This window comes from Malus domestica, chromosome 13 (genome assembly GCF_042453785.1).
Source record: "Malus domestica chromosome 13, GDT2T_hap1".
Classification (NCBI taxonomy): domain Eukaryota; kingdom Viridiplantae; phylum Streptophyta; class Magnoliopsida; order Rosales; family Rosaceae; genus Malus; species Malus domestica.
In genome coordinates, this window is record NC_091673.1 from 42,405,997 (window position 1) to 42,425,850 (window position 19,854).

General features: G+C 39.9%; 1 protein-coding gene across 1 annotated transcript; it reads right to left on the reverse strand.

The window, feature by feature from the left end:
- Positions 1 to 11,061: 11,061 nt before the first annotated feature.
- Positions 11,062 to 13,989, reverse strand: LOC103453334 (beta-amyrin 28-monooxygenase). Its single transcript, XM_008392874.4, has 4 exons — positions 13,162 to 13,989; positions 12,656 to 13,074; positions 11,898 to 12,085; positions 11,062 to 11,620 (listed from the first exon to the last, which is right to left on the reverse strand). The coding sequence occupies exons 1-4, from the start codon at positions 13,695 to 13,697 to the stop codon at positions 11,309 to 11,311; spliced, it is 1,455 nt and encodes a 484-aa protein (XP_008391096.1). The 5' UTR covers positions 13,698 to 13,989; the 3' UTR covers positions 11,062 to 11,308.
- Between the last annotated feature and the right edge of the window lie 5,865 nt (positions 13,990 to 19,854).

Genomic DNA, 19,854 nt, shown 5'->3' on the forward strand with positions numbered 1-19,854 from the left:
AGCATCACTCATAACCCATCATTTATGTATTAAGGAGCGAGCCCTTATTCTATAAAAGGGACTCCCTCACCACCATTAGAGAGTATCGCTGCCTACTGAGCAACTGCCTAACCGCAAGCATCAACTCTAGTCAGCATTTATGTATTGAGGAGCGAGCCATTATTCTATAAAAGGGAACCCCTCACCTTCAAATGCCACAAGCCGAGCCAACCAAGGCAACATAAGCCACGAGCCTCGCAACCTCGCAGCGTGTGCTACTTCTTGTTGAGCATTATTTCAGATTGAGCATTGCCTCATATCGAGCATCAGTTCAAGACAACATCTAGTTACTTCGGCCTATACATTGATTCAATTTCAAGTCTCCAGCCAGAAGACTCTCTTGACTGAAGACTTGGGGGACTACTATTTATACCATATTTAGGGCCTCGTATTTAGACCTCGTATAAATACTCGAGGGATTTAAATGCAATTATGTAATAAAGGAAGGGGCAAATATGTAATAAGTGAGGAGTCCTTATTCTATAAAAGGACCCCTCACCCTCATAATTAGGGGAGGCCATTTCGGAGGCCAATTCCTAAGCCTTCTCACCTATCTCAAAGCTCTCACTCTCATTCAGAGCTCTCTCTCCCTCAGAAATATAATCAGTATGGACGTAGCCCAAACCTTGGGGTGAACCACGATACATCTTGAGTTATTTACATTTCTTGCAGATTCACGATCGGATTTACGTTGTTCCAAGACCTCCGGTGTTGTGCATCAACAAATTTAAAGCACATAACCAATAGTAGCTAATAACTTCTCATACATTGCTCAAATGAGATGTTTGAATATACCAACGTGATCTACACAACCTCACGAACATCCCCATATTTTTAGCAAAATTTTCCCACCACCCACGCGCCGCCACACGCCGGCCAAGGCACGGCCAGACACGCCGCCCATGCGCAGGCACATGCCAGGCACACTAACGGTAACCCTAACGGCGTTAGGGAATATTTCGTCCAAAAAAAGCATGTACCGTCTATTATGAACGGCGTTATCCAACGCCGTTAGCATATTCTGTCAAAACTGACGGAATATACCCTCATCTTCTTCGACGAGTCTTCGGACGCTAGTGACTTCGCCGGTTTCTGGGTTAAATTTCAAAACCTTATATCTCTCTCGTTTTAACACCAAACTTCATGAAACTTGAACCATTTTGAAGATCTCACCAAGACGAACAAAACCATACCTGAGTCGAGCCCTAAAACCATCGGAAACCCACCGAAAAAAGCCTCGATATTCCGGCAATTCTTAAAATTCGTGGTTCTCATTAATCCGACGTCCAAAATCTTCCAACGAACCACTCCTAGCCTCGTGAGGACCTCCTTAAGCTACTTGTTTATACCATATTTAGGGCCTCGTATTTAGATCTTGTACAAATACTTGAGGGACTTAAATGTAATTATGTGATAAAGGAAAGGGCAAATATGTAATAAGTGAGGAGTCCTTATTCTATAAAAGGACCCCTCACCCTCACAATTAGGAGAGGCTCATTCTTACCCTCAGAGGCCAATTCCTAGGCCCTCTCACCCCCTTTCAACCCTCTTACTCTCAGAGCTCTCACTTCTCAAATAAATACATAATCAGTGTGGACGTAGCCCAAACCTTGGGATGAACCACGATACATCTTGTGTTATTTACATTTCATGTAGATTCACAGTCGGATTTACGTTGTTCTAAGACCATCCAGTTTTGTGCATCAACATTTGGTGCCATCTGTGGGAAACGATACGAAAAGCTATGTCGGTTCTCTCTCAATTTTTCACCTTCGCCGTGAATCTGCAAAAACCCACACAGAGACACAGACACATAGCTCCCTCTCTCCATCTCTCTCTCTATACCTCTGAACTCACGCCTTTCCCCATAACCCACACCCACACATTTTCCACTTCTCAGAAAGCAGAAAAAACCATCTCTCTCCATTCCTCATCCGGGGTTTGTTCCCAGTGCATCAAACTCTCTCTCCTCTCTCTCTCTACAAAACCCAGAAAGCAGAAAAATGGGGAAAACGAGATGCAATTTCTTCTAGGACGTCGTACTGAGTTCCTGAGTATTCAAAAACCCTGATCTCTTGCAGTACGATCTCCTGCACGATCTCCTTCACTCCCCGCAGTACAATCTCCTGCACGATCTCCTGCACTCCCCGGCGGACACCTTCTCCTGCCCGCGCAAAAATGAATTGTTCGATGTGACCCACCTGACCTGTTTTGGTATTAAGGACTTTGATGGCATTGGAATCATAGGGATTGAGGGTTTCGCGGACAAGACCCACCATTTCTCGGCCACTGATGGTGCCTGGATAGTATTGAATTCCAACGATGCGGACGATGACGAAGCCGAGCATGAAGGTGTTCGAAGAAGAAGAGAAAGACTACGAGTCTTGGTCTTGGGAAGAAAGAGCAGTAGAGTCATCGGCGTAGGGTGGAAGGTCTTGCCACTGATCGAGAGACATGAAGAGTTTTACGGGATCTTCTTTCTCCATTGCTTTGATGTGATTTCTCTCTACAATTTGATCTTCTTCCTTATTTCAACATGATTGTGGAGTTTTACCAAGCTCAATTTTAACATGATTGGGTTCATGAGGGCTATGATATCGAACCTGGCATTCTTGTTCAGGAATATATTTTCGAAGAAAGGGATGAAGGGCAAGTCCGTTAGTGGGATGAACTACTATGCTTGTCTATCTATGTTGTCACTACTGATTCTGATTCTATCTGCCATCGCCGTGGATGGACCCAAGATGTGGGGCTGCTGGATGGAACACAGCTCTTACGCATATCGGATCTCATCTGGGTGGAAAGATCAAGAAAATCAAGTGCTATCACTTTAGAGAAATGAATACAGAAAGCAAAAGCAAGGAGCGAAAAGACAGAAAGGAAAGCAAAAATGAAAGCGAAAGAAAAAGCAAAAAGAAAAGGGAAATGGCATTATTTCCTTGTCTGTCATCCGCCGAAAGAAAGAAAAATAAAGAGAAAGCAAACGAGAGGCACATGGGGACACTGCAAAAGCAAGGAATAAACACCTTATCAGAATAATGTGATTTACTTTTCTTATTTCTGAATGGTGTAAATTATTTTTCTTATCTTTTGGAGACATATGTATAAACCCCATCAGAGGGTAATAATAAAAAAATAAAAAAAATAAAAAAGGGCAAAGCCCAAAATAAATGGGCTGGAATGTTGTGTAGAGAGCAAAGGCCCATAAGCCCAAAATATCTCCAACCAGTTGATCAAAAGTACGCCCAATACTCCACAATTATTTGACAACCTACCGCTATTACCACCAACCAAGTGATCAAAAGTACGCCCAGCACTCCAAAATTATTCGGCAACCTGCCGCTATTACCACCAACCAGGTTATCAAAAGTACGCCCAGTACACCAAAATTATTCGGCAACCTGCCGCTATTACCACCAACCAGGTGATGAAATGTACAACCCATACTCTAATATCATTTGGCAACTAGCCATTCATGCCACCAACCAGGTGATGAAATGTACAATCCGTATTCTCCTTCATGCCACCAACCAAGTGATCAGAAGTACGCCCAATACTTCATATTATACATGAGCATTACTCATGTCAATCATACATAAACATTCATGAGCATCACTTATATTAATCATACATAAACATTCATGAGCATCACTCATGTCAACATTCATGAGCATCACTCATGTTAACATCCATGAGCATCACTCATGTCAATCAAACATTCATGAGCATCACTCATGTCAATCAGCTTCAAAAGCTTTATTTACAAAAGCTCTAGCTTCAAAAGCTTCATTTACAGAGCTACAGCTTCAAAAGCTTCATTTACAAAAGCTCTAGCTTTCAAAGCTTCATTTACAGAGCTCCAGCTTTAAAGCTTCACTTGCAAAGCTTCACCTACAAAGCTTCAGTGCAGGGTATACAAATACCGCATCCGAACAACCGCCACTTCGGCCTACACATGGATTCAATTTGAAATCTCCAGCCAACAGACTCTGTTGACCGAAGACTTGGGGGACTACACTATACACCATATATTGGGCCTTAACTGGGCCTCATGAAAAATACTTGGGGGACTTAGCCCATTATTTAGGTATTAAGGAGCGAGCCCTTATTCTATAAAAGGGACTCCCTCACTTTCATTAGAGAGCACCTATTATTCATGTACTGAGGAGCGAGCCCTTATTTTATAAAAGGGACTCCCTCACCTTCATTAGAAAGCAACGCCGCTAGCTGAGCAACCGCCTCGCCGCGAGCATCACTCCTAGCCCATCACTTATGTATTGAGGAGTGAGCCCTTATTCTATAAAATGGACTCCCTCACCTTCATTAGAGAGCAACGCCGCTGGCTGAGCAACCTCCTCGCCGTGAGCATCACTCCTAACCCATCATTTATGTATTGAGGAGCGAGCCCTTATACTATAAAAGGGACTCCTTCACCTTCAAGCGCCACAAGCCGAGCCAACCAAGGCAACATAAGCCACAAGCCGAGCAGCCTCGCAACATGTGCTACTTATAGTTAAGCATCGTTTCACTTTGAGCACCACCTCATACCAAGTACCAGTTCAAGACGACATCTAGTTACGTCGGCCCACACATGGACTGAATTTCAAGTCTCCAGCCAAAAGACTCTCTTGACTGAGGACTTGGGGGACTATTGTCTATACCATATTTAGGGCCTCGTATTTAGATCTCGTACAAATACTCGAGGGACTTAAATGTAATTATGTGATAAAGGAATGGGCAAATATGTAATAAATGAGGAGTCCTTATTCTATAAAAGGATCCCTCACCCTCACAATTAGGAGAGGCTCATTCTCACCCTTAAAGGCCAATTCCTAGGCCCTCTCACCCCCTCTCAACGCTCTCACTCTCAGAGCTTTCACTTCTCAGATAAATACATAATCAGTGTGGACGGAGCCCAAACCTTGGGATGACCACGATACATCTTGTGTTATTTACATTTCATGCAGATTCACGGTCTGATTTACATTGTTCCAAGACCATCTGGTTTTGTGCATCGACACTACCTATAAGCTTGAAATCCCCAAAAACACAAGATTTTACGATTGCATGAATAGTATCTAAATCAGAGTTCAAGAGAAACTAGGGTTTTCAAAGGAATTCTTACCTAAAAATGGTACCATTCAACTCATACGAACCTCAGGAACACGTTGTTGTCCTTTAAACCCTCGATCTGCAACTTTCCACTAGTGTTGTTGTTGATCCGTACGTGAGGGAACGAGAGAGAGTGAGTCCGAGGGAGAGAGAGCACGGGAGAGAATAGAGAGGAAAAGTTTGTGTGTGTGTGAGTGGTCCACGTGGGTCACCAACCAAAACCACAAAAACAAAGTCTTGATTTGGTCCAAAAATTAAGGAAAATGTAAGTTTGGACCACCACTATTACACACCACCACACTCACGTCTAAGGGTAAAATGGTCAACTCACATCATCGATAATTTATTTCGGGACGGGCTATGACAGGCTAGCCCTGGCCCTGGGCAGGAGCCCTAACATCGGGGTGTAGTAATGATGAGCTAACTATATGAATATATGTATGCCATACAATTCAATCAATATACTAAACTCACCTGCGCATCCTGTAGAATCATTTTAGTATTCTACCACAGTACTATATTTATAAGAAGGTAAATATGTGTATGAACATTCCATAGCCATTTTATAATTGCAAACACAAGGCAATATTTACCAAACTAAATTAAAATTGTGGCATAATAGGCGTAAATCCATTTAAATGCATTTGTGGAAACTATAAGCCATATATATATATATATATATATATTTATATATAAATTGCCCACTCACAGTTACTTGTGATGCCACATTCATTCGAGCTAGAAAGCTGGAGTCTCCAATAATAATTGCACCTAAGCACATAAAAGGGGTACAATTAATAAAACTCTATCCAAACGATTGAATTTGAGAAAACGGACGTCGAAAACTGGTCCAGGACATCGAAATTAGCCTAGAAGGGGTTCTGGATGAAACTTGAAAAGTCAACAGTCAACGTTGACTTATCAAAGTCAACGGTCAACGGTCAGACCGGGTCGGGTCAGTCAAAGTCTAGGGTTGGACTGGTTTAGGGTTTTCGGTTTGGATCTCAACCGGGTTAGGCTTAGGGTTTTAGGTGAGTTGGATTTAGAAGGTTTAGTGTTAACGAGCTTGAAGCCCGAGTTTCACACGGCCCAAGAGCCTAGTTTAATAGGCCAAATGCCTGTGTTGTTTCAGCCCGAAGGCTTGGTCGCTAAAGGGTTTTGGTTTCATACAGGCTTGAGCTTAACAACCCGGCCCAAGAGTTTTTGGGTTGGTTTTAAGAAAAATAAATGGGTTTTGGGTTTGGGTCAACTGACCTGTTTATCGCCGGGAATGAAAACCAGAGCTCAGGGAGCTCCGATCGATGTCGATGACTAACCCTAGGGCTCGATCTCACTACCAAAACAAAGGTAAGGACGAGAAGAGAAGATTTACACCTTTTCCACGTTGTAGGGTGGCCGGAGTCGGCTTAAATCTAGGCTTGAAGCCTTGGCTCACGCGGAGGCTTTTCCTGGGTTTTCTAAGCTCTATTAAGCTCCATAGAGATGAAAGAGGAGGAAGGGAGGCCCTCATGGGTCGTGGTGGTGCATCACCGTTGGTCAGGGTATCCCTTGGGTGTGCGTGGTATATGGATGCGAATGGGAAAATGGGGAAAGTCTGAGAGAGAGAAAAAGAGAAAGAGAGAAAGAGAGAAGGTGAGTTTAGGAGGAGGAAGACGAAAGAGAGAGAGGAGATGAGATCCAGAGTGAAGAAAGAAATGGAGAGGGGCACGTGGCGTGCAATGGATGGTGAGTTGGTATGGGTGTGGGTCCCACGGACCAGATAACCACACAACATTTAAAATATCCCTTAAATTTCGTAACTCTGTAAAATCTTCATCATAGCTCCAAATTCGATTCCGCTTGTGCCTACACGTCCGCACCGTCGAGTACTTCGAGAATACGGTAAAAGAATATTTCATACATCTCCCAAAACACGAGTCAACAAAAGTCAAAGTCATTGCCTTAAGGGCATTTTTGTCAAATTAGGGACAAGTTGTCACATGCAATGTCTTTTTTCATAACCTTTACGCGACAACTTGTGTGCAATGAAATATTCGCCACTTAAACCTCTACGTGACACAATTTGTCTTTGCGCAACGAAATGTCCTTCGTCAGGAAAACTGTTAAATGTAGTAGTGCCACTTTGTTATATATATATATATATATATATATATATATATATATATATATATATATATATATATGTAGTGTACCAATTTTGTTATATAAATGTACCAATTTTTTTAATGTAACCCATATTAAAAATAAAAATAAAAATTTGATCAGACTTCAAACAATTTAAACTTGAGGAAAAAATTAAAAATTCCTCTTTGTATGATTTTAGGGAGAAATTATTAATTTTCATTATGTAAATTCTTAATTAAAATTGAAATTCAATATTTTCCCGTTAATTCAAATAATTCAGGTTAATAAAGTTTTAGTATGAAATTTTGATCAACTAAGGACCGGAACTAAAGTTTCCCATAAATTTATGTAATTAGCAAGAAAAATAATTTATTTTTAGGATAATGTCAGGGAGATCAAAAATTTTAACCACATTTAGAAAACAAATGATGTGTCACAAATAAGAACGAAGCACTTTAATTGAAACTTATTAATAATCCAATTATCAATAACCACATCACTTGATTTACAAAATTAAGTTTAAAAATTTGGTCATCCTAGCATTCCCCTTTAAATAAGCACAATTTAGTAGTCAAGCTAGTTTTAATTCCGAATAAAGTAAGCTAGTAAACAAATTATATGGAACCAACATCATTCATGCTCTGATTCTAGATAGGAAGTTGCGTCTAGGGATGAGCAACGGTTATGGCGGGCAGGTAACCGCGGTTATTTATCTATAACCATTTATTCTCATACTTGCATAACCGTTTACCTGTTGAGTAATTGTCTAAACAGTTATACCCATATCCATAACCGTTTATAAATGGTTAACCATACCCATAACCGTGTACCCATTTAATCGTAACCGTTTAGTACCCGTTTACCCATTTATCATTTTTAAACCTATTTATCCTTTCTTTTTTACCATTTACTCATTTTTCACCTGTCTACGTGTTTTTTTAACAACTTGAAAATTAAAAAAAGAAAAATTTGTCATAATTTTATTTTTCTAACAATTAAACACTGTTATAGGTACATTCATCATACATTTCCGTGACACACCCCGACCCAGAGGATCAAGGCGTGCTGGCCGTCACGTGAGCGTGACGTAACCAAAAGTGCGACACGGAAGCAAGATATAACAGAATATGAAGGAATTCAAACCAATCTCTAGTAGAACCACCTACTAGAATAAAAGGATGAGTTATAAGGTAAACACAAAAATTCAGAGCATAGGTTTAAGTGCAGTCAAGTAGGACAAAAATAAAATACATCACCCGCAGGTGAGTCCTACATGCAGAACGTCTGTCAGAATGCCGAAAAAGACCCCGAGAGCCACCAACCGCTAACTAGAACCTGGAGGGGCGCAAAACAAAGATGAGTGGGTCAGTAAAATCAAAGATTTTCCAAAACATTTCATTTAAAACATTTCTAACCCCTCACCGTAAAACCTGTATACTTTCCCAGAAAAATAGTATATAAACATATATATACACATATCATCAAAACTCAGCTCATATCCATCAACATAACATCTCAGAAATAATATGCCACGCCATGCCAAATATAATCAGAAATGCATCAATATCAATCAGGTGAAATAATAAATCAACCGGAGACCCTACAATGGTCCTGTACGGCTGATTCTAAAGCTCAACATCCCACTCAGCCGGAGTCACCACAGTGACCTATACGGCCCTGCCGGAGTCACCAACTGTGACATGTACGGCACTACACTGCACATCACTCGGAACTACGTATAGTAGTCTGTACGATGAAAGGTGTATAAATACGCTCTAGTGCTTCTCTCATCAATCATCAGCGCCCATAACTAAGGTCACCCACCAGTCGGAATCACATCTAGTGATCTATACGACTAGCATGTCGGAACCCTTACATGGCCTGTACGACATCCACCTACTTGAATCCAAGGCGAGCGTGCGGTGTGGTGAATAATAATATAAGTACTAACACCTAGGGTGCAGGTTATGAGCTTTCAATGCAATTCTCATAAAATAACTCATCTGAATAATATAAAAACTCACCTGTGCGTCCACCGCGTCAATTAACATATATATGCATCAATTATCAAACTAAATATCTCAACATTTGCATGCATGGCAATTTAAATCATAATTTTCATATAAACGCATTTTCTGGGAAAAATAGTTGTATATAGGTAATACGAAAACAAACTGCCCACTCACTGATAAGTCGATGGGTCGTAACCCCCGTGACGTCCCTGGATGTGCTCGTCCTCGGGATAAGTGTCACCTATATGCGAAACAACTATAAAAACGTTAATTTAAACACATAACCAACAATTCGAAATAACTTCTCATACAATGCTCAATTTGGGTATATGAATATACCACATCGACCTACTCGACGTCACGGACGTCGAGAAATTTTTAAATAAATTTTTGGAGGCCGCACACGCCCCCACGCACTAGGACAGGCACGGGGACACGCGCCCCCACGCGCATCATCCCCAACCTTGGTTCGCCGGACTGGTTTTTCCGGCGGCCGGTTTCCGGCCAAACTTTAAACGCCTTGTTCTCCTTCGTTTCTCAACCATTTTCTTCGTATTTTATACCAAAATGAAGCCCCAAACATGCATAATCACGATACACTATTTTTAAGCTCCAAAAACAACTAAATCTCACCGGAAAAATCCAAGCAAAACCAGCCAAACTCAACCCTCGTGATCCCGACGTCCAAATCCTTCAAACGAAGCACTCCGAGCTTCCTTGGGACCTCACTAAGCTCACTATAAGCTTAGAATTCCCTGAAACACAACATTTCACGTGTGCATGAACAGTGACAAAAAATGGGGGGTTCGGGTTCACGTGAAATCGAAGGTTCCACGCCCTAAAACTAGCACCAATCAATTCAAAACATCACGAGGATGAAGATTCTTACCTTGCTTACTTCGATCCACTGAGTTTTGGGGGGTTTTGGGTGTGGCCGTACAATATGGGTGTGAGAGAGAGAGTGTCGAGATGGATGAGAGAGAGAGAGATACGGGATAGAAAGAGGGTAAGGGTTTAGATGGCCCATTTCAATCCACACCATCCATCATCTAAATCCCTAACCAAAATTAACAAAAAACCAAATTTAATAATCCAACTCATCTTATTTATTTTCTTCCAAAACATATCTAAGGTTAAACCAAATAATGTCACACACATACCTTAATACCCGCTAAGGGTAAATCCGTCATTTCACGTCCTTAATAAGAAAATCCCGGGACGGGCTGTGACATCTGCGTTTTAATTTTTTAAGTCTGTATATCATTCCAATAATTGAAATAATAGTTTATAGACGATATTTTTAACTGTTAGCAATGAAGGTAATATAAAATTTGCTAAGTATTCTTGGGTTACGAAAACTGTTAAAAGACAGTATTCTTGGGTTATTTGACTCAGAATGTAAAATATTAACATAATATATATAATGAACCATGAAATTTAAAGTGGTTAAGGAAAACTATATTATATTAGCTATAGAAATCATGCACTATAGTCAATAGCATTGATCTAAGTTTTGTCTGATAGGCAACATGGTTTGTGTTAATTTTACATATATAAAATAAATGGGTAAATGATTACCCGTTTATAACCGAGGTTAATACCCATAACCGGCAATTTAAATTTCATGGGTAAACGATTATACCTATAACCGTTTATTTATCTAAACGGTTATCCATAATTGTAACCGTAAAATTTAAATGGGCGGGTAACCGCGGTTACCCATAACCGATGGGTATTTACCCATCCCTAGTTGCGTCCCCTTAACACAGTGAACTAGTAAACAATATACCATGTTTATTCTTAATTTCTCAATTATACAATTTTCATGTCTTGAAACATGAACATCAAGTGGCCAGGTACAAGTCTAGATTTTAATACAGTAGAAGTGATTGCATTAAAAAAAACTATGGGCGTACAGAGATCAAATATGAAGAACGAATACAATAACCAAGAAATAAAGCCTTGTTTGATGGGTTTTTTTTTTTTTTTTTTTACTTTTAAGTATAAGCTTAGCTAGATAATTAAGTTGTGGCTGTCTTAGGGTGAGGGAAAAGGCGGACGGGGAGTCCCTTGGCGGGCATGGGCAGTGGGTCAACTACGATCTGCTCGTCGGGAAGAACTTTTTCCCATTTGAACCTCTTCACCAAGTTGTGCATGAACACTAGGATTTCCAATCGGGCGTACTCTTTGCCGGGGCACATCCTAGGACCTCCTCCAAAGGGCACAAACGTGTATGGTGCTGGACCATTTCCTTCGAATCTTGTAGGGTCGAATTTGAATGGTTCCGGGAAGTAAGCTGCGTTCTTGTGTGTTGAATTTGCACTCCAATACAACTACAATACACAGTTATTGAATTAAAAAAAAAAAAAAAGGTTATATGTTGTAAATGTAGGAAAAGGAAGGATCCTTTTCTTAGGGATCTCATGATCTCATCCGTTCATCGTATATCGTACGGTCAGTTTTCGTTATATACTATTCATATTTAATTTTAAATTTTAAATTTTAAAATAATTTCTGACCGCACGATATACAATGAACGGGTAAAATCACTGAATCCCTAGGATTCATAGGAAAATGATCCGGCGATGATCCTTTTCCGTAAATGTATACCTTCCAGCCTTTTGGAATGGTGAAACCATTGAAGACAAAGTCAGATAAGGCTTCCCTGAAAGCTCCTTGAAGAGGTGGAGCCAATCTGAGAACTTCCTGAGCTACGTTCCATGAGTATTTCATCTTCTGTAGGTCATCCCAGTTCAACAAGTCCCCTGGTGCTTTTGCGCTTAGGACCTCCATTTGCTCTGTTCATTATATTAGTTAATTGATATTATCATCGTCAGTAATCCGCTCCAGATAAAATCGAACAAATATACTATTATTATTAATTATCGAAACCAACGAGGGTAAATAGGTAATTTCAGGATGGGAACTAGCCAGGCCAACCTTATTTGACTAATCAGGTCTATTAAATTTTCACATTTTAATAAATAAATTAATTGACGAATGGTCATACATGTCTGAAAGAGACCTACATAAACATTTTTTATATGTGGTAATGGGTTGCGCGTTATCCAAGATTCCAAGGCGGCCAAAGAGATAGATTAATTATTATTCCAAAAAAAAAAGATATAGATTAATTAAGTATTTTTAGTCAACTATACATCCCTATGTGCTAACAACAAAATAATGCATCAGAAAATACAACACAAAGGTTGGTGTAGGGTTGATCTGCTAGATCTCAATTTTAACCGGCAGGCCTTAATAATTATTAATTTATTAGATAAAAATGTCTATATCATTAATTTTACCATAGACAGAAAGGGAAAAAAAATAAAAAATTAGATAGGGTTAGGGGGTTAATTTATAATTACCCTTGTAGACTTCGTCATAAATGTGAGGAAGCTCGGCAAGATACTTAACAATAAAAGTGCAGGTAGCGCTAGCAGTGTCATGGCCACCGATCAGCAGCCCCAAAATCTTATCCGCGATATCGTGTTCCTTCATGTGACTTCCGTGCTCGTCGCACAACAACAACATGTGAGACAATATATCTTGCGTTGGCGACGCTTTGCCCTCCGCCAAGTCTATCTTCCTCTGCTTGATGATCTTCGTCAGCTCCTCCCTGATGAAGTTGGACGCCTTGATCGCTTTGTAAAACGGAGTCCCCGGGAAATCCAGAGGCATCGATATGATTCCCGAGGCCAAAACTGCGAACGGGTCGCCTAACTTGGCGATCTCAACCGAGTCCTCCAGGCTCACAAACAACCGTGCAGCAAGCCAAAAGGTATAGCTGTTTGTTCAAACATATATATATATAAGATATCCATATATGATCAGAATCAATTTTCTAATAATAAAATAGTAGACGGGGACTTACTTCTTGGCGAGGGGAAAGACTTCAACTTCCTTCTTGTTTTCCCAGCCCTCAGCGAAGTGGCGTCGGGCGACGGTGTCCATGATGCCGATGTATCGCTGGAGAGCCTCGGGCTTCATGAAGTTGGGAAGCATCTTTCTCATCTTCTTGGCCTCCTCCTTGGCAGAAGTCTCCAAAGAAGAAGGGAAGACCTTGTTGACTGAGCTGGGCCACCATGCAGTGACGAGCTTGTTCTCGTTGGAGAACAAGAACTTGTTGCAGGCTGCACCGCAGAAGATGGCGGCCTTCTCGCCCATGAGTGAGGTCTTGAACACTTCGGAGGAGTACTTGGTCATGCGGTCGAAGATGAATTTCTCCGGGTGACCTTTCCATCCTGTGGCTAGGAACTGGTAGGTCTCGCCGATCACTGGGTAACCAACTTTGCCAGGCGGCAGGTTGGTGCCGACGAACTGCGCTCTGTGCCGGTAAAAGAGCACGGAGAGAGAAAGAGTGATGAAGGAGACAAACCCTAAGAGGAGGGTCAGATAGAAGTGCTCCATTTTGTTGTTGTTTAAGAAGCGAGGAACGTGCCTTGAGTTTGTTTGTTTGATGGAAGTGAATGTGTTGTGAGCCGTTTATATAGGCAGATTTTGTGTAATGTGCGGATAGGGTGGATAGAGAGAGAGAGAGAGAGAGAGCGCGTGTGTCTATATCAAAGTCAAATTAAGCTGGCTCGCTCTTGTTGAATTATATGTTTTGGTGAGCTAGCTAAAAGGCATTGGGGCATGATGATGAATGTGATGTCACACTACCGATTATTATTATTTTATTTTGTTGTGCCAAAAGGTACAAGAACAAGTCCACTCTCAATTGCACACCTATATGCGTGTGTACATAGTTCCTAATTTAATATGTCAACATGTTTTATCTGTTTTTCTATCATTTATCTTTTATACACCAAACAAGCAAGAGAATAAATATAAGTATATATATATATGCTAGGGTTTGTTGTTTCATGTATGTTTTGGAGCTTTTAGAGTATAACTGTACCAACTAGGCCTGGCAAACGGATCGTGTATGTCATGTTCGTATCGTTTTCGTGTAACACATGTTATCTTAACGGGTCGTGTCATGTCACACCCGTTATCTTAACGGGTCCTTAACAGGTCGGGTCATTTTACCCTACTGGTAAAGTGACCCGACCCGTTATGACCCATTATGACCAGTTAAGAAAAATATTTTTTTTCTTCTTAAATTTGCACATACCACATATTGCCACATAAATATTACTTCAAAACATTAAAACACATTTGTCGTTTAAGTATTACATTTACACTAAAAAATAAGAGCCTAATAAACAAACATTCATACACTACTAGTCTATTACAAAATATTAAATGTGCAAGGATATGCAAAATGAAAGAGTTTTTGTTTTCAAGGTTGTGAAGTCTTTCTCAAAAGTTTAAACCTTGCCAATAGAACTCAAAGCTTGCATGTTATTCCTTTTACAAAATCCTTAAATTGAAGATCGAGTTCATTCATTGTATTCATATAGGGTCAAGGAGTGTAGCTGTAAAAAATCATCAAAATCGGAGTTAAAATAATCGATAAATCGTGATTTTTCGTTGATAATCGTCGAAAAGTTTTGTCCTGTTACTTGATCTTTAAATGTTTGTTTTCTGCAATTTTTGGCGTATGTGATCTCGAAGTATATACAAACATGTTTGACGGTTGGATCGTTGAAACTAGTTTCGTAAAATGCGTATCTCATCAAAACAATAGATTAACTAACACTTAAGAGTTTATTCAAACTTTTATTAAGTATAACATAAGATTTTGTGGTATCCACTAGTGTAAATATTTTAAATTGAAGATCGAGTTCATTCATAGTATTCATATAGGGTCAAGGAGTGTAGCGGTAAAAAATCATCAAAATCGGAGTTAAAATAACCGTTAAATTGTGATTTTTCGTTGATAACTGTAGAAAAGTTTTGTCCCGTTACTTGATCTCTGAATGTTTATTTTTTGCAATTTTTGGCATATGCAATCTCAAAGTATATACAAACATATTTGACGGTTGGATCGTTGAAACTAATTTCGTAGAATGTGTATCCCATCAAAACAATAGATTAACTAACACTTAAGAGTTTATTCAAACTTTCATTAAGTATAACATAAGATTTTGTGGTATCCACTAGTGTAAATATTTTAAATTGAAGATCAAGTTCATTCATTGTATTCATATAGGGTCAAGGAGTGTAGCAGTAAAAAATCATCAAAATCGGAGTTAAAATAATCGTTAAATCGTGATTTTTCGTTGATAACTGTCGAAAAGTTTTGTCTCGTTACTTGATCTTTGAAAGTTTGTTTTTTTGCGATTTTTTGTTGATGCAATCTCGAAGCATATACAAACAAGTTTGATGGTTAGATCGTTGAAATTAGTTTCGTAGAATTCATATCCCATCAAGTTCAATAGTATATATATATATTTATTAAGTAGATTTAAATTTATTTATTTTGTACATATAACACTTAAGAAATTTAATGGTATGTATATTTAAGTTGATCCAATGGTCACCAATTTTTAATATTTAATTTAATATATATATGTATAATTATTATAGTTTTTAGGGGTATAAAATTGTTAAATTAATATATATATATATATATAATTATTATAGTATTTTTTTAGGGTTATCAAATTATAAAATTAATATTTTGCTTATCGTGTATCGTGTTACCTACGTGTATACCCGAACCAACCTGTTATCTTAACATGTGCTTATCGGATTACCCGATAACGACCCGATTCACTATCGTGTCGACCCAAATACCTGTTAATTTTGTATCGTGTCGTGTCGGGTTATCGGGTCATGTTAGGAATTGTCAGGCCTAGTACCAACCCTTTACCTTATGAGTAATTTGCCGAATTCCCTTCTATACTTGTAATCTACATTTCATCGATGATTCTGTTAGTTTAGCGGAAAAATCATCATTTTCAAAACAAAATTGTACTATTTCTCTGTTCTTTCTCACTTATTAATTCTCACCTCATATTGAAATTCGGACCTTTTATCATCCACTTCAATGGCTGCCAACACAAACACTGAATTTGACCCTTCTTTTTCGAGTCTCTACCGGACCCTCATATATTTTCTTTATCTATCTTGTCATCAATACAATCTTCATCCTCTTCATCAATCTTGTTCTCTACGAGAGTCGTGCCCTTTGGGCAAGTTGCCAAGCCGGTTTGTGAAGGCATGCTTGACGTTGTTCGGAAGGTTAAGCTTTCCTTTGAGCATGATGGCCCCAGTCAGAACTATATTTACTTGATTTCTTCTAATTAATCACCAAGTTATACATTAATGCATAAAGGTAATTTGGAAGGTTATTTGATTTCGCGGTATGTCTTTGCGTTGAAATCAATGAGAGTGAAGAGGAGGTTTGAGAGGGTCTTGAGTGACGAGTTGTATTGAATTCGGTGTTGACTCAACTTCGGTAGTCAATTTATTTTATTTTTCAAGAGATCTGAGGATATTTAAAGGCGATATTTCATAATTAATCTACTATTGAATATGGATGGTCGCATCTCGAGATAATGAATTCGACAGTTGAATTTAATCGGAGAAAACAACGGACAAAACCTCGTTCTCTGCGCACTAACTGAGACAATCCTCATTAGTATGATATTGATGGCACAATTCGCGAGGTAATGCGCCTAAATACAGAACGACTCAACACTCACGAAGTTTACAAGGATCACAACAGAATGCCACCTGTAAGAAGAACCAAAATGGTATGTATTCTGACTTACTTCAAAATGTATGGTCTTTGGATAACTATCAATCCTCAAGGGGAACAAGTAATTTTAGATACAACTTAAGGGAATTTGTGGAACCATGAATTTCCAGGGTCGGAGGCAAATCAAAATACGCATATCTTAGAAGTCTGGTCATGGACTCAATAACCCCTGCTGCAGATCTGACTAAACAGAACAACAATGCCACCATCATCTTGTTCCAGAATTAGTGGTGTTGATGCATAAAACCGGAGGGTCTTGGAACAACGTAAATCCGACCGTGAATCTGCAAGAAAGTAAATAACATAAGATGTATCGTGGTTCAGCCCAATGTTTGGGCTACGTCCACACTGATATTGTATTTCTCTGAGAGCATTATGAGGGAGAGAGCCTCTGTGATGAATATGAGAGGCTCTGAGAGGGTGAGAGGCTTTGGGGATCTCAGGCCTAGGAATTGGCCTCTCCCAATGAAGAGAGTGAAGAGTCATTTTATAGAATAAGGGCTCCTCACTTATTACATATTTGCCACTTCCTTTATTACATAATTACATTTGAGTCCCCCGAGTATTTATAACAGTTCTAAATACGGAGGCCCTAAGTATGGTATAAACAGTAGTCCCCCAAGTCTTCATTCAATAGAGTCTTTTGGCTGTAGACTTGAAATTCAGTCCATGTGTGGGCCGGAGTAACTAGATGTCGTCTAGAACTGATACTCGATATGAGGCGGTGCCCAATCTGAAATGATGCTCAACTAGAAGTAGCACATGTTGCGAGACTGCTTGGTTTGTGGCTTATGTTGCCTTGGTTGGCTCGGCTTGTGGATTTGAAGGTGAGAGAGTCCCTTTTATAGAATAAGGGCTCGCTCCTCAATACATAAGTGATGGACTAGAGTTGATGCTTGCGGCGAGGCGGTTGGAGGAGTTTTGGACTACCATTTAGAAAGGAAAATGGTGAAGTTTTGTTACTTTAGAAACTTGGCTACTAGCAAGACACCTCATTCGTCAACTCCCTCGACCGGAGACTTAGGGGAGACCTACCATAAGCTACTGCACCTTGATACTCAGAAGTCTCACGACCACTCAGTGACTTGGATTTTTTCAAGTCTCCAACCGAGAAGTTTTCCTCACTTGGGAAATTAAGGGAGCACTACCTTAACTTACATGCTTCACTCACAAAGCTTCAACATATAAGATTCAACAAAAGGAAAAATTCAAAGAACTTAGTGAAGAAGGCCTTGATGTATTTAACATAATACGTTGAAATGAAGCAAAGCTTGTTTATTGATATCTCCGATAAGTTACAAATATGTACATATACATGAATCAAAATAAACAAACAAGAGGGAGCCTTCACAAAGGTTGCTCAGGAGAAGTCTCAGCAGTCGGCAGAGCCCCAGAAAGAAGAGGCACCAAAGGGTGATTATTTGGAGTCTCAGTACTAGGCAGAACCCCAGAAGGAGGAGGCACCGAAGGTTGATCATTTGGAGCTTCATTATGCGGTACAACCCCAGAAGACAAAGGCAATAAATGCCCTTGGAACAAACCCTCAAACCTCTGATGATCAATTAAAATCTGACCATCAGATTCCTGCAGCTGGTCGAGCTTCCTCTTCATGTTTGTAGCATAGTCATATGCGAGCCTGTGCAACTATTTATTCACATGCTTGAGCCCTTTGATCTCTTGTTTGAGATTTATTACTTCAGCCGCCAATGATTTAACTTGGCGGGTTCGAGTAAATAGGCGTTGGGCCATATTAGACACAGAACCTACACACTAAACACTAAGAGCCAGAGAATCCTTGACAGCCAACTCATCAGATCGTTTGGAAAGTAGTCTATTATCTTTGGGAGTGAGAAGGTTCCTGGCCACCACCGTAGCAGTCATATCATTCTTCATCACAGAGTCCCCCACGATAAGAGGACCAGTAGGGGATAAGAAAGATAGGCGCCATATGTTGTCTTGAAGGTCCAGCTACCCTACTATTACCCACAAGGGTAAAGGAACAGCACCACTGCTTGATAACTAGAAAGTTTAAATGTGTGTCAACCTTTGTGCTTCATGGCAAGGCAGATTGGCAAAAATGCCCAACCTTTACTCATATTCGAGAAAACACTCCCAACAAGATTGCGTGCTCAAAAATAAAAGAGGCATCGCCCTCCGAATCTCGAGAGCCAAACTCCCAACAGGATTACTTTCTCAAAAATCGAAGAGACACTGTCTCCGAATCTCAAGAGTTAGACTCCCAATAGGATTGTTTTCTAAAAAATCGAAGAGGCACCGCTCTCTGAATCTCGAGAGCCAGACTCCCAACAGGATTACGTGCTCAAAAATAAAAAAGGCACCGCCTTCGAATCTCGAGAGCCATACTCCCAACAGGATTACTTTCTCAAAAATTGAAGAGACATTGCTATCCGAATCTCAAGAGTCAGACTCCCAACAGGATTGCTTTCTCAAAAATCGAAGAGGCACCGTTCTCTGAATCTTGAGAGCCAAATCCCCGACAGGATTGCTTGTTCGAAAACCGAAGAGACACCGCTCTCCGAACTTCGAGAGCCAGATTTCCTTGGATAAAGCTTGTCTGCAATCTTCACACGCAACATCAGCTTTCCAGATACCACATACCACTTTTTCAAAGTGCTCTGACAAAGTTAAAACACGTGAAGCTTGCAGCTCCCACTATATTGCTATGACCAAGAAGGGTAAAGGAATAACACTACTACTTGTTGTTAGGGAGACTCCTATATATGTCGACCTCCATCCTCCACAGCCAGGCAGACCTGCAAATAAAAAAAAATGCTCAACTTTTCTTCACATCAGAGAGGGCACTCTCAGCAGAGTCTCTCGAAATACTCAGCTTCTTTTCATCTCGATAATACCTCTGCAAACAAGCCACACCAGAGCAAGAGTATCTCATATCAT

What these genes read in the sequence shown, in the direction of transcription:
- LOC103453334 (XM_008392874.4), bottom strand. Translation starts at nt 13,697, where the DNA reads ATGGAGCACTTCTATCTGACCCTCCTCTTAGGGTTTGTCTCCTTCATC. An exon ending in GTCTTTCCCCTCGCCAAGAA is followed by an intron (nt 13,075 to 13,161) that starts GTAAGTCCCCGT and finishes TTGAACAAACAG; the next exon opens with CTATACCTTTTGGCTTGCTG. An exon ending in TTATGACGAAGTCTACAAGG is followed by an intron (nt 12,086 to 12,655) that starts GTAATTATAAAT and finishes TATAATGAACAG; the next exon opens with AGCAAATGGAGGTCCTAAGC.